Source organism: Rhinatrema bivittatum, chromosome 4, assembly GCF_901001135.1.
Source record: "Rhinatrema bivittatum chromosome 4, aRhiBiv1.1, whole genome shotgun sequence".
NCBI lineage: Eukaryota > Metazoa > Chordata > Amphibia > Gymnophiona > Rhinatrematidae > Rhinatrema > Rhinatrema bivittatum.
Genome location: NC_042618.1, coordinates 397,640,462 through 397,658,564, shown reverse-complemented (window position 1 = coordinate 397,658,564; position 18,103 = coordinate 397,640,462). Strand labels below are relative to the sequence as shown.

The 18,103-nt window shown below is 40.9% G+C and overlaps 1 protein-coding gene across 6 annotated transcripts in view; it reads right to left on the bottom strand.

Moving 5' to 3' along the window:
• SLC25A26 (solute carrier family 25 member 26) overlaps nucleotides 1–18,103 on the bottom strand; it is a 373,630-nt gene that overhangs the window by 227,556 nt on the left and 127,971 nt on the right. For all 6 annotated transcript variants that reach the window (XR_003856626.1, XM_029601048.1, XM_029601046.1 and 3 more), the window contains 2 exons: nucleotides 15,149–15,253; nucleotides 11,864–11,911 (listed from right to left, as the gene is read on the bottom strand). Coding sequence is in view for 5 of the 6 variants with exons in the window: in XM_029601048.1 (XP_029456908.1) it covers nucleotides 11,864–11,911; nucleotides 15,149–15,253 (153 nt within the window). In the remaining variant the exon portion in view is untranslated. The remainder of the gene's footprint in view (nucleotides 1–11,863; nucleotides 11,912–15,148; nucleotides 15,254–18,103) is intronic.

The window sequence follows — 18,103 nt, the reverse complement described above, 5'->3', positions numbered from 1 at the left end:
ATTGTCTTTTAAACTGCATTAAAAACAAAAAAGCTTGTCGTTATCACATTGACTGTGTGTGGGATGAATGACCGAGAAGACTGGGTAGTCTACCTCCACCTTTTCAGTGATATAAGCTTTGAGGAATGCATGACAAATTTTCTCGGCTTGCTGACATCCCGCTTTAATTAATTATTGGTGATTTTCTGAATTATTGGTGATTCCTTTGCTATGATTTCTCTCTCTATATTGTCAGTTTAATTTTTTGGACTCTTCATTATTGACTCTCTACATTTTTTATTTATTTTATTTTAAAATATTACTCACCCTTCCTACATTCAGGGTGGGGTTCAAGAAAACATAATAAAATTACATAAGAATCCATCAACAATGACAAAAATCAAACACAATTTTGTCAATATAGATGACTTTATAGTGCTCAAATGGAAAATGCCTTCTGAAATAAATAGGTTTTAAAAGCTTTCTGAAGAAACCTTAGTTCTGCTATTGTTCTTATCTCTTTTGGGAGGAAGTTCCATTAAAAAAAGACCGGCAATGGAGAAAGCACATTCCCTAGTCTCTTCAAGATGAACTTGACCAAGGAGAAGAAGTATCTAGAAGGCACTGACTGGAGGAGCATAAAGTTCTGGACGGAGTATAAATTTTCAGTGTTGCTGCAATCCACGGTGAAGGAAAATTATGAATGAGGGTATGAATAGTAACTGCGAAGATGGGGAGAACCCAGAGATCTTCCAGATCAACTTTGAAAGGACTGCCCACTTGACAGATTGGCCAGAAACCAACTGGAACACATACCTGGCAAATGCCAAGCGGCCTTTCAAGAGGCTAATCCAGATGGAAGGGCCACCTATGCAGAAGTGAAAACCACTAACTGTTATGAACTGGCCTGTAGCAGGAGCCACAGGCAGACTCTCCACCCTTTTCTCCGCTTCTCCTGCGGCCAGAGGCCGTCCATGCTCTTTTCATGTGGCATGGAGACGCCGTCAGCGCTGCCGACCCATGGCCCCACTGCCATGCTATTTCACTCCAAGCAGCCGGGAGGCCACCGGCACTTTTATCACGCGGCTGGAGCCGCACTATCGCATCTCAAGCTGCCTGGAGGCCGCTGAAGTATTGCCACATGGCCGGAGCTGCGCTTTGGCACCTCAAGCAGCCAGGAGGCCGCCAATGCAACTCACTCACAGCAGGAGCCGCGCTACTTCCTCCTGAGCTGCCCGGAGGCCACATCCCGCTCCTCACGCGGCTAGAGCCACATCGCTACTCTCTATGTGGCCTGGAGGCCACCGACCTTACCTGAGCCCTCTGTGGGGAGAAGGCCTTCACCCCAGCCTTGCCTGATGCCAGAGGCCAACCTTAGTCCACCTTCAGCGGCCTGGAAGCTGCCCTTCCACCTCGGGGCCTGCCTCCTGCTCCAGCTCTACTTCGGCGTCTTCCTGTGCTGCAGGGCCGCTGTACGTGGTCCTGCACTTCCTGCCTGCCCCCTAGAGAGCGAGGCTGCATCTTCCTTCCAGTCTTAAAGAGACAGCGTGGGAGGGTGCACCTTTGACATCATCAAGGGAGGTTCCTCTTCTGCAGTATAAAAAGGTCCAGTCTTCACTTCAACCTTGCCTTCTCAAGGAGCCAGTCCTCCTTAGGACTTCTCTGCAATCCAGCTTCTCAAGGCACTCTGTTCCATGTTCTTCGTTGGAATTCCATGTCCCGTCTTTATCTTCGTATGGTCTCTTGTCCGACCCTGCGTCTTCGTCTAGTCAGTTCCAGTTGTCCTGATGTTTCCATTCCTCATCTCGTGAGATCTGCTGATGTTCTGTTCTTCAGATCTCCACTTCAGATGTTCTCTGGGCAGCGTAAGCCTCCAAGAAGAATCCGACTTTTATCTCTCCTAGCATCAGCGTCCATACTCTGAGTCCCTGGACCCTGAGGGCTTCCTATGCTGGAACCCCGGTTTTAATCTTCTCTTCCCAATCCTGTCCGGATCTTCGGAGCCTCTTGCACCTGCCTCCGTCTTGATATGAACTCTGCCTTTCCTGTCCCTGGCAGTTGTGTCTTGCCTTAATTGGCCGGACCAGTGCATCTCGGTTCAGGACTTGTTGAAGCCTTCATGTCCTTTTCAAATAACTGTCTTGGGAGACCTCTAGCATGGTCCGCAACCTGCCTTACTTGGTAGTGTAGGGCACGTGTTGCGTGGTCCATGACCTGCCTTGCTTGGTAGTGTAGGGCGCATGATGTGGCAGTACCACTTCAGAAATCCTGTGACTCCGTCTCAGTCCTCTGTATAACCTAGGCTCGTCTTAGCCTGCAACTCTGCATCTCTTCGTTGGATTACCCTGAGTCTCGTCTCAGTCTTTCAAGTCTTCATCCTTGTCTCACTCCATGTATCCTGAGTGTTATTCCACTCCACGTATCCAGAGTCACGTCTCACTTCAAGACTTCATTTGATGTCCTCATCCTTCGACCACTGTCCGCCCTGTCGCAGTTGCTGCTCCGTGGGGCAGGTCAGAAAGGGCTTGTTGTAGTTTGAGGACCACTCAAGAGACCAACATTGTGTTGTTTGGGTCTTTCTCTACTGTGTACAGGTTCGGCTGTGGTCAGGGCCATCGATCCTACATCTTCAGCCCATGCTGGGGCACCTCTCACCTGCCTCGGTGCTTGCCAGAGCTCCTCTGCAGCTGTGTCGGGGCACAAGAAAACCCAGAGATGGGATTGCTACCCACGTTCCCACAACACTATCCTGGAAAGGCAGAGAGTACTTCAGAAACCTACAGTCCATGTGAAATTGGGTTTGTTGGCACCCAGTATTCACTTTTGAAAAAGCATTAGAAGTGACAGATACCTTCCACCAGGCCCAATTAATGCCTGACCTGGTCTGCAGCCTTGAAAGGCAGCCTGCACAAACTCCATAGCGCAATAATGAGAGGAGGATCCCCGCAACAGACCTCAGACGTAGATAGCTCAGGGTCAGGACCCAGTCCGCAAGCCACAACCTTTCCTATCTGCTTCAACTGTGGAAGGAAAGGTCACTTGGCCAGAGACAATCAGTATAATCGAAGTGAAGCAATAAACATCAACATGATGATATAGCCAGCAATAGAGGCTAAAATCTACATTAACACAGCAAAGTCTCCAAAGCAAGATCGATCCTCATGTCAAAAGAAAAAGAGGGTTTCAGAGAGACCGTTATAGTTTATTAAAATCTATGAATTGTCATATGCACAAAGGCTCTTGGCGATTTATAATAAAACAATCATTTAGACATGCCCATGAAATACAATAAAATAAAAGATAATGATAAAATATATTCATAAAACAACTACTCTGCATGCCAGCTGAGGTATAGCCGCCAAAATCATAGTGATCATGCAAGCTAGAAAACAGAAAAGATAAAATAATTATCAGTAATAAAGGGATAGATACTTTCTCCTTCTGTGCCCTTTATGCAGGGAATGGACATGAGGAAGAACATTGCCCATATGGAATGAAGAAAAGGAATAGCCCTTGGGAAGAACAGGTAAAATTAACAAGGAACCACCTCTGGGGCATGCTTATATTGTAAGACAAAGGACCACATGGACAAAGACTGCCTATAGCTTGAAGACCCAGAGTAGAAGCGCAAGCTAGCGGAACAACACAAGAAGGTGTAGGTTGCGGATGGTGACCCCCTGAATGAGAATGAAAAGTAGAAATGTGAATTGGCAAACACTCTCACAAATCTTCAAAGTAGTAACTTGGTAGATAACCCACATCAGAAACTAAAGGAATTTGTGGAGATGAATGAAGTTCCCACCCGAGCCCTGGTAGACTCAGGATGTAACAGAACCTGATCAAGATAGAAAATATCATTGAGAAAAAGGAGATACTAATCTGTGTACATGGCGACAGAAAGCAGTACCCCACCAGTCAGGTTCTACTGACAACACCAACAAGACAAACTGTTATGGAAGCGGGAGTATTTCCCAAGCTCCCTTATCGAGTGGTTTTTGGGCATGATCGTTCGCAGTTTAAAATCTTGTGGGGTCAGCTTATGGGCAGTCGAGCCAAAGGGGAACAGCAGGCACTCAATTAACTCTGGAGCGGTTTTTCAAATGACTTGGGGAGGGGAAGCCTTAACCATGTTAAGGGCAGGGATTGAAGAGAGAAATGTGGGGTTTCTTGGGAGTAAACCCTTAGTAAGGACAAGTGTTCAACCTAAGAAGTTTGAGCTGAAGGGAAGGATATGTGGACTACACACAAGAAAACACCAGAATATTTTAAAAGACCGGATCTAGAGATCTGGTCTGGTCCACTTTAAGCCTCAGACAACAGGGAATTATGGTCTGGGTGAAGCCTGCTGGGACGTTGTATATCTAGTTGGGCCCAGGAAGGAATAGGAGGCCCCAGGGAATGAAGGAACATAGAGAAGGCCCAGATCGAAAGACTAAGTGTTCTAATACTTCTTTGTTTATAAATTGCAAAGCTGTGAGGAGCTGTTTCTTTTCTGTTGTATATAAATAAAAAAGTGCATGAAAATCCAGCCAGAGATTAGCATCAGTCTCTTCTCTGGCCACACAGTGCCATAGATATCTGATCACTGCAAAGAAAAGCCTCCATACCTGGTTCTCCTCAAACACTCTTATTTGTCTTGTCTGTCTGCCTTGACTAGATTGTAAGAGCCACAAAGCAGGGATTGTCTCTAATGTAACTGTATCTGAATACCACTACGAACACTTAGTAGTGCTATACAAATGATTGAAAGTAGTAAAAGTACCACAAAATGCAAAGGATATTACACAGTTTAAGAAAAAAAAACACACCAACAAACATTCTAAACAAAAAAATCACTTTTGATTTATTTCATTTTGCAAAGAAACCTTATTTCATTCATCAATAATTTGTTCTCATTCTATAGGACAGATAGCCCAGAAAAGCAATATTTCATGAGAAATCAGTTTTGAAGGTTCTTTTATGAATGTACATAATGGAAAAGACCCCAATTAAATTTTCAACAAAGTAATGCCATTTTGAGTAAACAAAGATATCTCAGCAAGGTCACATATTGGGCTAAGACAGCAGCCTAGAAATTAATTACCATCTTGACATATGTCAAAATGAATTTTAAAGAGAATAGCATCCCGTTGTAACTGTGCATTTTATCTATTTGTTGGTATGCAAAATCAGTTTTCTGTGGCACCTAAAATGTATTCATTTATTCAGAACCCCTCAGAGAAATAAAAAAGGTTTGTTGCCCTTTTTTCTTTCTTCCAGATGAAATCTGAATGACTAACATGTGTTTAGTGAGCCAGAAAATAAGTCCAGGGTAAAGCTATGCTGGAGGTTGTGTTTCAAAAACACAGGTGTCATTGCCATCCAAAATATATAACACATTTGGAATCATTCAGAAACTTAAGCAACAAACTTTTCCTGGTACCCTACATCAAATTCTTCATCATCATCAAAAATACTAAGCCTGTATGTAATTTAAGATCATCTTAGCAAAATTTATGGGATGTATCCTCAGTCCATCTGGTTAGATTGGCCAAGTCTCATGAGAAGATGTTTTCAGTCACTGGTTCACAATTTTGGAACTCCATGACCAACTCATTAAGGGCAACTATATTTGCTCTGATCTTCAGAAAACATTTGGAGGCTATATTGTTCAATCAGGCTTTTGGAATAGCTGTCAATTAAGTGTTGGAAACTTATTTCACATCAAAGCTTTGAATTTCTAGGCTTCCTGCATCACTGGTGTCCAATTATGTGCCGCTAGCAATCAGGTAGTGGATTTTTATGTTTTTACTGTATTTTGTATCTCTTGTTTTGTTATTTTTGGTTGTTTATTATGTGCTTGCATTTACCCACCTAGGACTTTGGATAGAGCAGGATACAATTTTTTTTTTTAAATAAATGCAGATGTGACATACTTCTCATGACCCATCATGTCTTCTGGTGCTGAGCAAAGTTAACCCATCTGTGTATAGTTTTAGAATAAAGAAAATAAATCTATCAGAAGAGAATACTGCTGGAAATATTTAGGAAAGTACTGCTTAACAAAAAAATCTGAACCAGACAAAATGAACTAGTAATAAGGTAGTCAATTATAGGTTAGTTTTCAAAATGATTTACACACATTAATTGGATGGCTGAAAATTGTCTCTCCCTCCATGTGGCTAACAGACCATGCGTTATGGAGCAGTGAATTGCACCTGCTTTTTCTGAAAGTCAAATTTAGCTGGAAAAGTATGCACAAAGATGAAAAAAAGGCAATCTATGCTGGTAACTTCTTACGTGCATATGTAAATGCACATGTACGCGCACATGCCGGTTTGCACCAAAGGACACGACCATTTTATAACATACGTGCGTATGTGTGTGCATGGTACAAAATAGGCTGTACAGGTGTATATATGCACAATTTAATAAGGATGTGCATGCTACCACTTAAGTGAAGAGATTTTAGTAGACGCATGCCAACACAATTACCAGTTTCCCCCCAGTTAGTTCCCAGTTCGCCCAGATAAAGGATAGGACTTCCTAACCCCCCCTAGTTAATTAGCCTCCCTTTTACCCTTCATGGCTTGTCTTCTAGAAACTTCGCCATACTTTTTTTTTTTTTTTTTTAAACACCGTTGTACTGCTAGCCTTAATCACATTTTTTTGGCAATAAGTGCATGACTTAATTGTTCACTGAGTGCAAAAATGTTCTCTTAAATTTGTTTTAAATCTGCTATCTTTTAATTTCAGGACATGTCCCCTGCTTCTAGTACTATTTCATTGTATAATCAATCGCTCTCTATCAACTTGTTCCATTCTACATAATTTTAAAACTCTTATCATATCCCCTCTAAGTCATCTCTTTTCCAAGCTGAAGAACCTTAACATGTTTAGCATTTCTTCTTAAGAGAGCCGATCCAACCTCATAATCATTTTTGTTGCTTCAGTTTACTTTCTCTAGCGCTTTTTTCTAAGGTGTTATGAAAAGAACTGCACACAATACTCAAGGTATGGTTGCAACATGGATTGCTACAGAGGCATTATTATATTCCCACTTTTGTTTTTTATTCCTTCAAATGTAAGCACATCTGCTGTTGGTGGCAGAGTTGTCAGAATGTCAACTTTTCATAACATTGGCCATTTGCCCTGAATGTTTTGGGTGCATGTCCTCAGTTTATTACATGGAAATCTGGGGGATTTTAGAAGATAATAATTAGTATTATACAAGAGTGAGTATATACAAGTTTGTACAAGGTCTTTACAGAAAATGTTTTTTGGGAAATATAAGGAAACAGCTGACTGTTCAAGTTAGGAGTTCTCAACACTGTAAATTTAACAACTTTTATAGACTACATAAAAAAGTAATATGAATAATTGATATTATATTTTTATAAGGTAACAATTTAAACCAATCCACAAAAATAAAAGAGACTATATAAAGAATTGCTACAGTAAAAGAATAATGATTTTTTGCAGACTAAGTCTTGCCTTAATACCAACAGTATTTATTTATTTACAATAATTTCTATTCTGCATCCTTACCAAAACATTTTGTTCTAAGCGGATTACAACAGTGTCAAATACAGAAAATACAGAAAAAGCAATTAAGCATTAAAAGATTAGAAACAAAAGTCATCTCAATTAAAAACAAGTCTAAACAAATATGTCTTCAATGCTTTCCTAAAACCCTTGTAATCTATGATTTCATGCAACTCCAATGGAAGGGCATGCCAAAGCAAAGGAGCAGCAAAAGTAAAGGCAGAGTGTGTGGTCTCTTGCAACAGAGTTGCTTTGGCTAAAGAAGTTACCAAAAATAGCTGGTTCTCCGAATGTAATGCACGTGTTGGACAGTATGGGGCAGATTTTCAAAAGGCCCGGCAGTGCAAGTAAAGCCCCGGGACGCATGTAAGTTCCGGGGCTTGAAAAAAGGGGCAGGGGCGTGGGCAGGGCGGGGCCGGAGCCTCTAGGCACAGCGGCCATTTGCTGCTGTGCCCAGGATTGCGGGCCGGCCATTGGCCGACGCACGCAACTTGCACCTGCCCAAGGCAGGCGTAACTAGGTAAGATACATTTTTTAGGGGGGTTTAGCTTAGGGCTGGGGGGTGGGAGAGTTAGGGGAAGGTGGGGTGGGCTGGGGGATAGGAAACGGAGGAAGGCAGTGCGGCTTGGCGCACGCAAGGTGCACAATTGTGCATCCCCTTGCACGCGCCGACCCCTGATTTATAACATGCCCACGGCTGCATGCGCATGTTATAAAATCGGGCGTACATTTGTGCGCGCCTGGTCGGGTGCACAAATGTACACCCACGTGTATGTTTTAAAATCTGCCCCTATGGTTTTAATAAATTCCTGATATACAATGGTCCTTCTCCTTGTAAAGCACGATAAAGAATTTAAAAAAAAAAAAAAAAAGAATTTTAAACTTATTTTCAAAGTTTTACAATTTATAGCTAACAACATTGACTTAAATGAAATATTGAACAGTTAGAAGAATATAACAATTTCTTGTTTACTTACAATAAACTAGGAAACAGTTCAAAAGAGACCTCAACTGGGGACTGTTAATATGCTTATTAAGAGATTAGGAAATAAACCAGTATTTTAATCAATTATCCACAATTTTTCTTATCCCAATAAACACTTGTGATAATACATTTATGAAGAAATATTTATAGGGGTTATCCTATTCTGTAAGAAACCTTCCAGTTGATCTGGATCAAAGAAAATATATTTAGTGGAACCTAATTTTATCAAACATTTGCAAGAATATTGCAACAAAAAAGTAGCACCTAAATCTAATACACATTGTTTTTTCAATAGGAATGCTTTTCGTCTCGTCTGTGTAGGTTTGGCGAGATCCATAAATATTGTAATTTGTTGGCCCAGAAACTTTTTCTCTGAAGCCCGAAAGAACAATGCCTGAGAAACCATCGGTGATAACCCTGGAAACACTGTGGACTGCAATAAAAGGCCTAGAAGCCTCTTTAGGGGTTAAAATTGAAAATATAAATAAATCTGTTGGCATGATTCATTCTCAGGTTCAGGGGCATGACACTGCTATTAAGAAAAATATTGAATCTTTAACTAAATTGGAGAAGCATTGTGAGAATTTGGGGGAAAACTGATTTGGCATTGATAAAAGGTCAAGAGACCAACTCACGCAGATTAGAAATTTTAGAGAATTACTCTAGAAGATTAAACTTAAGGTATTAAATTTCCCTAAATCATCAACTATCACTCCCACTGATATGTTAAGGAAATTTTATGCTGAGACCCTTAAGGTATCTCGAGGCTATTCCCCCTATAACAAAAGCGTTCTATATTCTTGTAAGATCTATTGAAAATCAAAATAATTCCTCTATACAAGTAAACATTAGAAAATTTGACCGATTTTCTATAAGACTCAATGTAATATTGAGAGTCACGCTACATTATTAGTAGTGTTTGCCCTTGAACCGGATAAAATATGGACAATGAAGTTTAAAATTCTTACTATAAATTAATTTGCAACTCCACAGGCAGCCAATGTAGCTCCTTTAAAATAGGAGTAATATGAGCCAACAAGGGAAAACCCGCTATTATTCTAGCTGCTGCATTCAATAAAAGCTGTAGAGCTTTCAGATAGGATTTCGATAAGTCAATATAAAGTGAACCTAAGAACATAAGAAATGCCATACTGGGTCAGACCAAGTGTCCATTAAGCCCAGTATCCTGTTTCCAACAGTGGCTAATCCAAGTTCAAGTACCTGGCAAGTACCCAAACATTAGATAGATCATAAGCTACTATTGCTTATTAATTACCGTAATAGTAATTTATGGACTTATCCTCGAGAAACTTATCCAAACCTTTTTTAAACCCAGTCACACTAACTGCTGTAACCATATCCTCTGGCAATGAATTCCAGAGCTTAACTATGCGGTGAGTGAAAAAGAATTTTCTTCGATTTGTTTTAAAGGAGCTACTTGCTAACTTCATGGAGTACCCCCTGGACCTTCTAATATCTGACAGAGTAAATAACAGATTTACATTAACTTGTTCAAATCCGTTCATGATTTAGTAGGCTTCTATCATATTCCCCCTCAGTCATCTCTTCTCCAAAGTGAACAGCCCTAACTTCTTTAGCATTTCCTCATAAGGCAGCTGTTCCATGCCCCTTATTTTGGACACCCTTCTCTGCACTTTCTCCACTGCAGCTATATCCTTTTTGAGATGCAGTAAAAAGAATTGCACACAGCATTCAAAGTGTGGTCTCACCATGGAGCATTACAGAGGTATTATGACATCCTAGATTTTATTTTCCATTCCCTTCCTAATAATTCCAAACATTGTTTGCTTTTTTGGATTACCACAGAACCCTGGGCCGCCTAGATCTCTTTCCTGGGTGGTACTCCTAAGATAGAACCTAACTTTGTGTAACTACAGCAAGGGTTATTTTTCCCTATATGCAGCACTTTGTACTTTTCATGTTAAATTTCATCTGCCATTTGGAAGCCCAATCTTCCAGTCTCACAAGATCCTCCTGCAATTTATCATAATCCGCTTGACATTTAACTACTCTGCATAATTTTGTGTCATCCGCAAATTTGATCACCTCACTCGTCATACCCCCTTTCCAGATCATTTATAAATATATTAAAAAGCACCGGTCTAAATACAGATCCCTGATGCACTCCACTGTTTACCTTTTTCCACTGTGAAACTGACAATTTAATCCTACTCTCTATTTTTTGTATTTCAACCAATTTATAATCCACAAAAGGACATCACCTCCTATCTCTAGACTTTTTAGTTTTCTTAGAAGCCTCTCAAGTGGGACTTTGTCGAACGCCTTTTGAAAATCCAAATACACCACATCTACCAGTTCACCTTTGCCCACATGTTTATTCACCCCTACAAAAAAATGTAGGAGATTTATGAGGCAAGACTTCCCTTGGGTAAATACATGTTGGCTGGGTCCCATCAAACCATGTCTGTCTAAATGTATTGTGATTTTATTCAGTTTCGACTATTTTTCCAGGCACTGAAGTCAGGCGGAGGTGGGTCATATTGGGAGCTCAGTCCAAGTGTGGAGCAAGGGGCCCAATGAAGATGTTGTCTGGGGAGGTATTTCAAAGTTGCTCATGATTTGGGGGTGGTATTTGACACAGCTTTTAATCTGCAATGTCATTTATGTGGGGTAATAAGAAGAGGCTTTCTAAAATTTAGAACATTGCTGCAATACTTTCTTGCTAAAGATTTTAAAACAATCATGCATGCGTTCCTTTTTATTTGTTTTGGACTATTGCAAGACTTTCCTTGGGTAAATCCATGCTGGCTGGTCCCATTAAACCATGTCTATCTAATTTTCTGTGATTTTGTTCTTTAGAATAGTTTCCATAATTTTTCCAGCACTGAAGTCATGCTCACCAGTCTCTAGTTTCACAGATCACCCTTGCAGCCCCTTTTTAAACATCAGGATTACATTGACCACCCTCCAGTCTTCAGGTACAATGGACAATTTTAATGATAGGTTACAAATTACTAGTAATAGATCTGAAATTTCATTTTTTAATTCTTTCAGAACCCTGTGGTGTATACCATCTGGCCTGGGTGATTTACTACTCTTCAGTTTGCCAGTCTGGCATCTTACAACTTCCAGTAAGGGTCAACAAACAAGTTGTAGATAAGACCTTTTTTATTGGCTAACAGTACAGCTGTGACTAGCATTCAAGAGTTAGCTCTTCTGATAAAGAGGGGCTTAGTCTCAAAAGCTAATCACAGCTGTATTAAGTTAGTCCAATAAAAAGGTATCACCCACAGATTGTTTGATAATTCTTAATTCTACATATTTAAGAGGACTAACAAGGCAGCCACAATACTTTGCTCAAAAGTAATTAAGAAATATGAACTTGGTATTTACCTCTCTTAGCACTGTGCTTTTGTAACCTCGATACAGCCCCCAGATACCCTGAAATAAAAAGCATAACATTCAGCCTTTAGAGATAAAAGCATAGATTATAGTTTAACATAGCAGAAAATAAACAAGTATAGCAATGACAGCATGTTAGAAGCTTAGGGTGCAATAATTAAAACTGCCCACATAAGTGCAAATTCCACAAGTACTTTTACCTGCAGGGCATGCATCAAAAAACAAAGCAAAAGTCCACAAAGATTTTGGCTTTCATTATTGCCCTGGGAAAAAATACCCATAGAAATTGTGTCTGCATAATTTTTCCCATCAGAAACTATATAGGTAGGTCTGAATAAGCAAATCTACATGCATAGCGCGCCTCTCTCTGCCTCCAGGAATGCTTTCAGAATCCGCAAGTAAAAGCATGCATGCTGTTAATAATGGATACTTTTACCTGCTAACAGGTTAGGCAATATTCAAAACTTCACTGAGGAAAAGGCTTCGACTATTGGCTCTCCTACTAAAATCTTCAAATCTTTCTTGCAATATGTATTTGCTGGTGCACCAGATAGAGTTAAATCAATGTAGAAAAATAGATAATGAAGGAATTACAAACTGTACAAAGTTTTATTGAAAAAGAGGTAAGACCTCAGAAGTGATGCCAGAGCTTAAAGTCGACTTGATCTTAAAGACCACTTAAAACGACAGACCCAATAAAAATAAGGCATATTTGAAAAATCGATTAAAAAACACAGACCACTCTGCAATGGAAGTTCATCAGGATCCAAATTGTTTAAACGATATATACATTTTTGCTCTAATCTGATTAAAAACTTCTCTGTCTCCTCCCCTCACATCCCATTTGATGCAATTGATAGCAAAAAACTTCAGATGCAAACTCATGCATCTTCTCTAAACAATGTGCAATGAGCTGCTCTCACTATATGCATGTGTCAGTGTCTCTGAAATCACTTGTGAGAGCTCTGAAGGTCTAATATGAAAATGTATTTTTTATAAAGATTAGAGGGCAATGTCTTTTTCTTGAGAAATGTGCATTAACCATTTGTTTAAGATGAGACCTAATGATTTTTTTAAAAAATTTTTTTTATTAATTCTAGATGAATTCCTGAAGCAGTGAGAACATGAAGCACTGGACAACATCGGCTCCTGAGTTTGTCTGCACTTCTTGTTTGCTATGAAATACTGAAGTAGCCTTGAGAAAAGATAAGTTTGGAATTTTATTCCATTTGAAAATAAGAAAAAAATGGAAATTGCAACACTGAACAATGACTGGAAGAGATGAATGTTCATGTAGCTTTTTAAGCTGTAACATCCTAAGGTCTTTTACCCTTTTCCAATATAATTTTATACAGTACTGCAAAGAACTTTTCTGAGTGAAGGTGGCAGTTTGGTTGCACCATGTACTATATAGTTACAATGTTCCCCATACTATTTAATTCAATCAAATGTGCAACATTCTGTCACATCCCATTAAACTGTAGCATTGAAAAGTCACTATTCACTATGACTTCTATTCCCAATACACTACGGTAGCCATATCATAAAATTTTGCAACAAGGTGGCTTCCATAGATTGCTCTGGAGACGTGCAGTGGAGGGTATGACAAAGAGCTGGAATCAATAAGCTTTTTTCCTACAGAAACAGGTGAGAAGAAAAATCTTAATGAATCAGATCCTAAGTCTCCCAATGTGCTCATTCAACCAGGAAAATCACACATACTAAACAGCAGAACAATACAAGTTATTTGAGCACACATGCAATCTTCATTAATGGTGTGAAAGCAACACGTGATTTCAGTTTTACAGTCTTCCTATTTTGTGACAGAGTCTGTGCTTATATTATAACTCAAAAGTGGGTACTGAACGGAAACGTTGAGGAAACACTACTATACATTGAATATAAACAGATTGTAAGCTTTTCATAGAATGGAACACCTACGTGAACTTGTCTCATTCATCTCAGGAATTTGCTCTAATCATGCATACATTTCATACATAGAAACGACGGCCCATCCAGTCTGCCCAGAAAGCTCCCACACTTATCTGTTTCACCGACCACCAAGTTCAGGGCCCTTGTTGGTAACTGTTGGATTCAAATTTCCTGCCACCCCCCCTGCCATTGATGCAGAGAGTAATGTTGGAGTTGCATCAAAGGTGAAGCATAAGGCTTAATGGTTAAGGGTAGTAACTGCCGCATCAAGCTAGTTATCCTGATGCTTGTTTACCCAGACTGCACAGATCAATGCCTTGCTGGATGTAGTTTGAATGTAAATCCTCTTTTCCACATTTCCCCCTGCCGTTGAAGAAGAGAGCAAGCTGTATATGCATTCAAAGTGAAGTATCAGGATTAATTGGTTTAGGGTAGTAATCGCTGCAATAAGTAAGCTACCCCCACGCTTATTTGTTTACCCAGACTGCACAGATCAATGCCTTGTTGGTTGTTGTCTGAATGAAAATCCTCTTTTCCATATTTCCCCTTGCCGTTGAAGCATAGAGCAATGTTGGAGTTGCATTAATCGTGTACAGGCTTATTGAGTAAGGGTAGTAATCACCAGGTATTCCAGCAAGCCACCCCCATGGCTCTTCTCTTCATTCCCATCCTCTAGCCTTTATGGATTCACAGTGTTTATATCCCATGCTCCTTTGAAATCTTTCACAGTTTTAGTCTTCACCACTTCCTCCGGAAGGGCATTCCAGGCATCATGATTTATAAAGCACCCTACTATTATATTAAAGACCTTCTACAGCATTGCATTATACAAAAATAAAAATAATAGTAAAACAAGCAGTAGTGATAGCTACCTTAGAACTAAGGTTTTGTTATTCACTGTACTGACCAAGTACTGATTTCAGGTGACACCAATATTTTCATATATTCTGAATGCACTTTCACTCGTTAACAAGCTCAGTATAATTATGCAATGCTGTGATCAACAGCAGTACTCCTGAGGACAAAATGGGTTGGAAAAAACAGACAGAAATGCTTGTTACCCCTTATGAACTGAAAGACAGATTAAATGATGGTTGCTCTCCCATTCTGATTGAGCCACATAATTCCCTCCACTGTTCCTATCCCCCCCTCCCCTCAAAAAAAAAAAAGTTTTCAAAAGAAGAAACTGTAAATTACACTCAGATCTCTAGCTAAATTGTTTTGATAAACCGTACACATGCCACGTGACCTGAAAGATTAGTAGATATTATTCATCTGAAGTCAACTGGTACTTCTCTCCATAACCACACAGCACATTTTTGATAAGACAATAACTGATCTTACCTCCTGATGTAAGGTATTAGCAAGCATTTGATAGGTACTGCATGAAGGAGACACTTGTGCTCGCTGTTTAATAACCTCTGAAGGAACTCTTATTAGACAAGCAACCTGGGAAAAAAAAAAGAAAGAAAGATTACACAAGGTCTGTGAATGCTCATGGGCAAACAACTTATAAAATGCATTTTTCTCACCAAATCTAATAGCCAAATACAGAAAGCTTAGAAATAAAAAAAATATAAAAATCTCAGAGGCCGATTTTAAAAGGTTCACTCGCGGCGTACATTTGTGCGCGCAACCCAGCATGCACAAATGTACATCCGATTTTATAACATGTGCACGCAGCTGCGCGCATGATATAAAATCAGGGGTTGGCACGTGCAAGTGGGTGCACACTAGTGCACCTTGCGCGCGCCAAGCCCTCAGGGAGACCATCTGACTTTCCCCATTCCCTCCGAGGCCACTCCGAAATCAGAGCGGCCTCGGAGGGAACTTTCCTCCCCCCCCCCCCCCCCCCCACTCCGAAAAAAAAAACAAAAAATGTACCTTTTTCTCACAAGTTACAGCACACGATCCCCCGTCCTAGCAGCCTTGCAGAGGCCTCTGGCCACGCCCATGCCCCGCCCATATTTTCAAGCCCCGGGACTTACACGCATCCCGGGGCTTTACACGAGCCGCCAGGCCTTTTGAAAATAGGCCCGGGGCGCGTAACCCTTTGAAAATCTGCCCCTCAGTGTACACTATATTTCTAAAACAAGTAAAGTACAAAAAAACTGATAAAATAAGTATAATTTAGTCATGACATTTTTTTAAAGAAATGTACAATTCTGTATTAAAAAAAACAAATCAAGATATTTTATGCACATCTTCTTTGGATGAAAGCAGCACCTGCACATCTCCTGCCTTCTAGACCACTAAGATCCTCACTAGGATCCTTGTCAATTCCATCCTCAAAAAAATTATATATTACATATATAGACAGATATAGATATACAGAGATAGAAATATATATATAGATCTCTCTCTCTAACAGAGCGCACTGTTAGTCGGCATTTGGACGCGCTAGCTTTACCCCTTATTCAGTAAGGGGTAATAGCCCGTCCAAAATGCGCTTCCAACCCCCCCGAACCTAATAGTGCCTGCAACATCCAAATGCATGTTGATGGCCATATTAGGTATTCCTGCACGATTCAGAAAGCAAAATGTGCAGCCAAGCCGGGCACCGGGAAAGTGCACAGAAAAGCAGTAAAAACTGCTTTTCTGTGCACCCTCCTACTTAATATCATGGCGATATTAAGTAGGAGGTCCCGAAAGTTTAAAAAAGTAAAAAATAAAAAAAATAAAACATTTAAAATGGGCCCATGGCTGGCAGGTCGAAAACTGGATGCTCAATTTTGCCGGCGTCCGGTTTCCGAACCCGTGGCTGTCAGCGAGCTCGAGAACCGGCGTCGGCTGTCAAACCCGCTGACAGCCGCCGCTTCCGTCAAAAAAGAGGCGCTAGGGACGCATGTTATAAAATCTGGGGTCGGTGTGCGCAAGGTCCACACTTGTGGACCTTGCGCGTGCCGAGCCCAAGAGGAGCCCCGATGGCTTTCCCCGTTCCCTCCAAGCCCATTCCTTGGAGGGAACTTTTTTTTTTTATTCCCCCCACCTTTCCCTCCCTTCCCCTATCTAACCCACCCCCCAGCCCTACCTAAATCCCCCCCACCTTATTTGATGGAGTTACGCCTGCCTCTGGCAGGCATAACTTGCACACGCTGGCCAGCTGCCGGCGCGCGAACCTCCGGCCAGCCGCTGTGCCGGAGGACTTGGAACCGCCCCCGGTACGCCCATTTTTGAAAGCCCCGGGACATGCGTGCGCCACTGAGCCTATGCAAAATAGGCTCGGCGCACACAGGGGCAGATTTTCTCGTGTTATGCGCATAGCCTTTAAAAATCTGCCCCAATGTTTTCAAGAGATTCAAGACTGGTCCGAGAGTGTCCTGTTTCGGGAACTACAATATAAATTTCTGAGACAATTTTACATGACTCCGGACAGGGCATATCGGGCACACATGACTGACTCCCCAATGTGTCAAATGCCAGACAGACACTGGCTCTTTTCCACATAGTTTCTGGACCTGTCTCGAGATCAAAAAGGTTTGGCAGCAGATTATAGTCAGGTGTAGTCAAATGTTAGCAGTGGTCCTGCCAGAAGACCCTATTGCTTTGGCTCTTTGGCACTCCCCTCTCCACCCCACCGGGGGGTGGACGCATATGGTCTTAAATTTATTCAAAAAGTAAGTCTAGTGGGAAAGAAGGTCATCCTTTCCAATTGGGTCTCGGAGGCTGTACCCCATCATGATCACTGGTTCCGGCTCTTAATCAAGTTATACACATTGGAGTATCTCAGTGCAAGGTCGACATCGGCAAAACGCTGGTCAGAAATGAAAAAGGTCTGGAAGCCCCTTGATGATTATTTGAAGCCCACAATCTACTAGAATGTCATATAGGTAACACAGATATGTTGACACACAGGGGGGAGGGGGAGTGATACACGAGACACTGGCACTGAATGGTAACCATTCTGGGTTATGTTTTCTCGGGCAAATAGACTGCTTGTATGTACTGATGTGCCTTCCTTGGTATTCTGTCTTGCACATAATGCTACAGTCACCAGGATGTTTTTGTTGTATGACCCACTCTTTGTAATGTTTCCTTGTCTGAAAATTAATAAACATAAGTTACAAAAAAAAAAAAAAGCAGAAACAAAAGCACAAAAATTGAATAAGAGTGCAGTGCATACAATCAGTAAACTATGATTAACTCAGACATTGCGTGTTCATTTCCATCATAGCAGCCAAATTACAATTAAGTATCCATAGTCATTTCTCACCAGTTCCAGTATGGATCCTATATCTGCTTATAAATCTCCATTCTATTCTGGAGCATATAGGTTAATTTCTCTAAATCAGCTAACTC